Raw genomic sequence first — 6,524 nt, forward strand, 5'->3', positions numbered from 1 at the left:
CCTGGTCCCTAGCATCTGTGCCATCTGCTGCCACCCTGCCTGCACTCACCCAGCGGTGATACAGAAATACTAGAGATAGCTGCAGGAAGGTTCTTTGTCCAGGTCAGAACCACAATGTTTCACTCCCAGTCCTCTAACATCAGAGGGCAAGAGGCCAGGAAAAGAGTCAACTCTTCTAATGCCATCACCCTTGACACACATCCTTCCACCAACACCCATGGCTCCATGTTTCCTCTCTTCCTCAAGATTTGGGGGCCTTGGTGGGCCTGGGTGGCTCAGTCTGTTAGGCATCTTCCTTTGGCTCAGATCATGATCCCAGGGTTCTGGGATGGAGACCTGCATCAGGCTCTCTGCTCAGTGAGGAGCCTATTTCTCCTGCCTGCTGCTCTCCCTACTTGTGCACTCTCTCTCACTCTCTGTCAAATAAAATTTTAAAAAAATTGGGGAGCCTGGAGACAGGTAAGAATGAAGCCCTTTCTCTCCTTGGTTCTAACATACTCGCTACTTGGCTGCTTCTTCCTTGCCTCACCCATACTCACAAAAAAGGTGACAGGGTCATCAGCCTGGGGATTCAGCCTGAACCAAAGGCCTGGGACTCTCTCTTGAGAGAGCAGGTCCAAGAAGTGGCACAGGCCTGCTTGGCTAAAGAAGACAGAGGACTGTGCTGGCGACTCCACTTTAGTAGAGTTCTGGCCTCCAAAATGACCACCATGAGTCTCATGATCTTGTATTCACACACTCAGTCTCTGAGAATATGGTATCCAATAGGATCTGGGGGAGATGATAGAATGTGACTTCTGAGATGAGATCATAAAAGGCACTGTGTCTTCTTCGGCTTTGTTCTCTCTTGGCTCACTTGCTCTGAGGGAAGCCCATTGCCATGTCCTGAGGACACTCAAGTAGCTCCCACCCAGGATTGCTACAAGTTCCCCCAAGGCCCCCTAGTTAGTGAGGAGGGAAGCCTCCACCTATGGAGAGAGAACTTTGACTGCAGGGCTGGGGGGAGCAGGAGAAAAAAACCAAGGCTGCCCCTCCAGGATGTGGAGTTGAGGGGAGAAGGTAGTTTGCAGAAAACTCTCTGGTTCTGGTTTGAATCCATGCCCTGCCTAGCCTGACAGCCTCAGTTTCCCCATATGTTAATCTGGACACTGCCACTCTCAGGGTCCAGTGAGGGCCCTCAGTGGCCCTTATTCTGTTGGCCTCAACACAAGATGCCCTGACGGCTAGGACCAGTGTGGTGTTGGCAGTCAACTCTTTGACTCTCATGAGAAAAGGCTGGCCTGATCCCTGTAGACTGGATCATCTGGTGTCCCTCTGGGTGCAGGGAGAGGGTAGAGCTAAGGGAGAACCCGGGGAAGGTGGGGGCTAAGGGAGGACCTGGGGAAGGTTGGGGGCTCCATGATTTTGACACGGAAGGCAGTGTGGCCAAGATGATGGCCCCTCTGCTCAGCTTTCTGGATGTCATCTGTCATGTGAGGGTCCTCCTTGTTCCTGAGATGCCCCAGTGCACCCTTGGTATACAGAAGGTGCTCAATAAATACTTGTAGATTAACTAATTTTCCTTGCAAGTTAAGTGTTTATTGTCACCCATTTTACAGAATAGAGAACCAAAGCCTGGCATCTCCTGCACCATGTCAGGCACTAAGGTTGATTCTGACTCTTTGGGTATTCACAGGCACTAGGACCAGGAGGAGGATCAGGCCTGCAGCAGAGGAGGGGTGGTTGTGCTGCAGGGATGAAGTGGGCAGACAGAGGGCTGGGAGGGCAGAGCTCTGGGTGGCCAAAGGGTGAGGAGGAGTCCCCCATCATCCTGGCCGCCAGGTGATTTTGGGAAGCCCCTTTGCTCATAGGCAGTGGGTGAGCAGGCATCGACATAGTAATTAGCAGACAGGAATGTTCAGGACCCCCTAGATCTGTCATCAGCCTCATTTTAAGGGGGGAGAAAGGAGAAACTGAGGCCTCAGACTCCCAGTTGGGAGAATAGAGAAGCCGTACTTTCCCTAGCTCCTAGAAGGAAGCTAGTTAGGACAGGTCAGCTCTGCCCACTGCCCTCAGCCACCACCTTACTGCCCCAGGTCCCTCTGCCTTGATGCCAGCTATTTCAAAGATACAGCTCTCCTTCCAGGCAGCCTTTCTTGAACATCCTCAGAGAGCATTTTCTCTCTCCCTTCTGTGTACCACCAGCTAAGGGTCCCCTTCTGACTTTCCTGGCTGGGCCCAACTCCTCCCCACTCTCTCTCCTAGCCTGGCATGGAGGAAGGAAGGGACAAGAAGAGGAATATCTGAGATCCTATGGTAAGCTGCATAATGGCCCCCAAAGGTAGCCAGATCCTAATCCCCAGAATCTATGAATCTGCTACCTTAAATGGCAAAATGTACTTTGCAGATGTGATTAAATTAAAATGTTGCTCTGGGGAAATTATCCTGGATCATTGAGGTGGACTCAATGTAATCACAGTGTCCTTATAAGTGAATGAGAGAAGCAGGACAGTCAGAGCTTTGAAAATGTGCTGCTGCCTTTGAAGATAGAGGAAGACAGGAAGGATGTCTGGCTGACTCCTGATCTTGGGATTGTGCGTTTAAGCCCCACAGGGTGTAGAGATTACTTTAAAAAATAAAATATGAAAATAGACGGGGATCCCTGAGTAGCTCAGTGGTTTGGCTCCCGCCTTCGGCCCAGGGCCTGATCCTGGAGTCCCGGGATCAAGTCTTGCATCGGGCTCCTTGCATGGAGCCTGCTTCTCCCTCTGCCTCTCTCTCTCTGCCTCTCATAGATAAATAAATAAAATTTAAAAAAAAATGAAGATAGAGGAAGAAGCCAAGGAATGCACCTCTAGAAGATGAAAAGAAATTCTCTCCTGGAGCCTCCAGAGGAACTAGCCCGGATGACACTTGACTTTAGCCAGGTAAAAATGATTTCGACTCTTGACCTGAAGAACTATAAGATAATTAATGTGTGTTGTTCCAAAGAACTTGATGGTAATTTGTTAAGGCAGTCAGAGAAAACTAATACAGACCACCAACCCTGCTCCTGCCTGACCAAGTCCCCTCACTGTATGAGCTAGGCTATGGCTGCCCAGTGACCCAGCACACTGGTCTCAGCCCCTGTGGATGACATTGGCACCTAGGTGTGGGACAAGAACTGGTCTGGGAAGACACTTCCTTGGATGTCCTGATGTCCTCCCTCTGGCTTCCCACCTGAAAGCAGCAGCTCCCATCAAAAGGAGCTCCACTGACATGCTTAGATCAGGGTGTCTACAAGCTAGCTAAGCCGAGAGTGCCCACAGGCATTCCCAGGCTGTCTCTTGGTCACCTGCAATGCTGTCACTCCCAAGAAAACTATTTGGCACCCCCTGTATGCCAGGCACTGAGGACACACATGTAAACAAATCAAACAAGAGACTCCAGCCCATGGAAGTAATCTTTATCTCTGGAAAATGCTGGATTCCTACCCACTATGCACAGAACTCTGACTTTGGATGAAGTGAGACAGGATGTGGGCTCCAGAGCCTGGGGGGAAACAGAACTGTTCAGTTTGTGTTGAGGATGACAGCTATCTACCTTGTAATGACTAACCCAGGAAGGCTTCTGAGAGGAGGATAGGAGCCCAAGAACCGCCCTCCCTGTAGGCTGCTGCCCAGGGCTGAGGCTTCACCTAGGGGAACAATAAGGGTGCCAAAAAGGTTGATGGGAAGAGGAGGTGCAATAACGGACCCTAAGAAATTAATGAGTGGAAATGGGAGTGACGCGGGTTCCAGCATCTAGGAAGACAGGCCAGCATGTCTCCTAGCAGCCCAGGAGCACCCACTCCCCAAATCATGTGGCACTGACCCAGAGGGCAATCTTGGCGTCTTTGAGCCTTGGTGACCACAACTGCCCCACAGCATTTCTGGGAGGATCCCAGAAGCTGTGGGCCAAGGCAGTAGTAGAGGCTACTTTGAGGCTTAGACCCTATGTGTCCCTCCTCAGCCCTGGCTAGGCCACCCCTGTCCCTCCAAGCCCAAGCCCCAGCCACGAGTGCAGAGAGACAACCCAGGACCAGCATGGAAACAGCTGGATCCCACCCAGACCAAATCTGCATGCAGCAGAGTGGAAAAGAACTCCACAGCCTTGGCAGGGGTGGGGACTGCAGTAGGCCAGGCAGTGAGATATCACTAGAGACCAGCAGCAGTAGCGGCTTTGCCACCAAAGACAGGACCTGTGGTGAGCTCAGAGTAAATCAGATGAGTAAATCAGAGCCTTCAGCCCTAGTTGCTAGCTGAGGATGCTCCCCTATGGGCCTGATGATGACTGGGGGTGCACTCAGTAGGACTCTGTAGGGCCTGATGGTGCCTCTAGCAGGGTACCTGCAGGATGTTGGACGTTGGTCAGAGGGGCACCCCAGCTGGAGTCCCTGAGATGAGTATCAAGGGTACTCCCAACTGGACCCTCGTGGAGACCTGGTTTAGGAGTGCCTCCCAGCAGGACCTTTTCAAAGATGGGGGTCAGGGTTGCCTCAGCTGGATGCCCATATTGATTGGGGTCATGGGTGCTCCCAGAGGGCCCTTGTGGGAATGAAGGCAGGGGTGCTCCTTGGGAGGGTCCCTGCTCCGTGGTGATGATGCCTGGAATGTTCCCTCTAGGCCTCCCTCATAGAAGTGAGCGCTTTCAATGCACCCTGCTGAGGCCTCCTCTAGGATCATGGCAAGTGATCCTGGTAGGGCCCCACCAGGACTACAGGGAGGTCCCCAGGCCTGGAGACAGGACCTGCAGCACAGATGCGTTTACTGTGGCCCCCACACCCTCCTCCTGCTCCAGCCCCGTGGGGCCCTGCCGGGTTCACCCTCTGCCCCCCACAGGCCATCCGGGGGCCTGTCCAGAGTTCCTTCGACCTCGGCTGTGTCCTCGGAGACCCCCTCAGGCTCCAGCACGTCTTCCGCAGCCCCGGGCAGGGCAGTGTCCTGGTCGGGGCCCACAGGGCGCGGTGTCCAGGCAGGGGTCCAGGGTGTCCCCGATGCGGGCTGTGGCGGGAACCAGGAGAACCCGGACGCCGGGGCGAGCGCCACGAGCTGGGGCCGTGCGGGACCAGAGGAGGTGGCGTGCGGGATGAGGAAGAAGATGTAGACGCCAGAGACGACGAGGCCCGCCGCCACCAGCACCGCCAGCGCCACGGCCGCGTTGAAGGCCCAGGCCGGGCTGGTCCAGGAGAGGCGGCGAGACAGTGGGCGGCCGAGGCGCAGCGGCGGCGGGGGCGGCGGCGGGCGCGCCGCGCGGAACTTGCGCGGCCCAGGCGGGGGCGGCGGCGGGCGCAGGTAGAGCAGGCCGCGGCGGCGGTCAAAGCGCACGGAGCCCTGGCGCGGCGGCGCCACGTGCGCATCGCGGGGCAGCAGGCCTGGCTGCGTGGGCAGCGCGGGCAGCCCTCGACGCGGAGCCAGGCGCGTGGGCGCGCGGCACACAGGACAGGCCACCGCGTCGCCGCCCCCCGCCGTGGCCAGGGACAGGCGAGCCAGGCACTCGAGGCAGAAGACGTGGCCGCAATCCAGGCGCTTAGGCAACTTGAACACCCCGTCGAAGGGAGACACGCAAATGAGACACTCCACTGGGGACGCGGAGGGCAGGATGGGGCCCAAGACTGGGCTGCTGTCCCCTTCTTCCTCCTCGCCGTCGTCGTCTTCGCCCCCCTCCCTGCTGGGGGAGCGGGTCGCGGAGAGTGAGCTCGGGGAGCTGGGGCTTGAGCCCTGAGGGGTCCGGGGGCGGGGGAGCCACGGCGGCCGAGGGCAGGGCATCTAGACGGAACCTGAGAGGACAGGCCGTCAGCCAGGGAAGGAGGCGGAGGAAGAAGGGAGGAGGGTCTGTGGAGGGTCGGTGGCTGGACTCTGGAGGGGATGGCCCAACTCAGAGGGGCGGCCTCCAGAGAAGGGGTTGTAGAACCCAGGAGCGAAGAGGATGGGAACAGTAAGCGACTAGCACAGAGAGAAGCAGTGTGTCCATGTAGAAGTCAAGGAAGCATCAGGACGGAGGGGGTGGGGTGGTGGTGGAAGAGATGGGAGGACAGAGGACTGGGGGCAAGGACCCAGGGGGCATGGTAGGTCCTAAGCTACAGACTTGGGGTGAGGGAGAAAGGGTAGGGAGGAAAATGGAGTACCTGTTACCAGGAAGGGCCCCAGAGAAACAATGTGGAGGATCCAACTCAGAGAGAACAAAGAGCAAAGATAGGAACCTCCAAGAGAACTAGTTAGACTCTGGTGGTGTATATATACAAGATTCCAGGAGGAGCAGATGGGACAGAACATCCAAGCCTCAGGATTGGAGCCCAACAGCACAGAGCAATGATGGAAGCCAGAGGTCCCCCACTGGACAATGACAGACCCCAGTTGGCTTTTGGGCCCTTCCTACCTGTTGGTGCTTCTCCGTCTGGCTGGCACGTCTCTGCCAGTTCTGACCCCAGTCCTCTGCCTATGAGCAGCTACATTCTAGGTGCCCCTCCCTGCAAGAGGGTGCTGCCTTGGTACCACTCCCTCCAGATCCCAGGTTCCCAAGGTACC

General features: G+C 56.1%; 1 protein-coding gene and 1 long non-coding RNA gene across 2 annotated transcripts; one reads left to right on the forward strand and one right to left on the reverse strand.

The window, feature by feature from the left end:
- Positions 1-796: 796 nt before the first annotated feature.
- LOC111098719 lies at positions 797-3,427 on the forward strand. The gene is made up of 3 exons (XR_005354412.1): positions 797-1,059; positions 2,185-2,295; positions 2,775-3,427. It is a non-coding gene; the product is annotated as an uncharacterized LOC111098719 (long non-coding RNA).
- RNF225 (ring finger protein 225) lies at positions 3,409-6,429 on the reverse strand. The gene is made up of 2 exons (XM_038527556.1): positions 6,376-6,429; positions 3,409-5,776 (listed from the first exon to the last, which is right to left on the reverse strand). Exon 2 carries the CDS (start codon positions 5,763-5,765, stop codon positions 4,764-4,766), a length of 1,002 nt encoding a protein of 333 aa, XP_038383484.1. The 5' UTR covers positions 5,766-5,776; positions 6,376-6,429; the 3' UTR covers positions 3,409-4,763.
- Positions 6,430-6,524: the final 95 nt, after the last annotated feature.

The sequence above is a fragment of the Canis lupus genome, chromosome 1 (assembly GCF_011100685.1).
Source record: "Canis lupus familiaris isolate Mischka breed German Shepherd chromosome 1, alternate assembly UU_Cfam_GSD_1.0, whole genome shotgun sequence".
Lineage (NCBI taxonomy): Eukaryota > Metazoa > Chordata > Mammalia > Carnivora > Canidae > Canis > Canis lupus.

What these genes read in the sequence shown, in the direction of transcription:
- RNF225 (XM_038527556.1), bottom strand. Translation starts at nt 5,765, where the DNA reads ATGCCCTGCCCTCGGCCGCCGTGGCTCCCCCGCCCCCGGACCCCTCAG.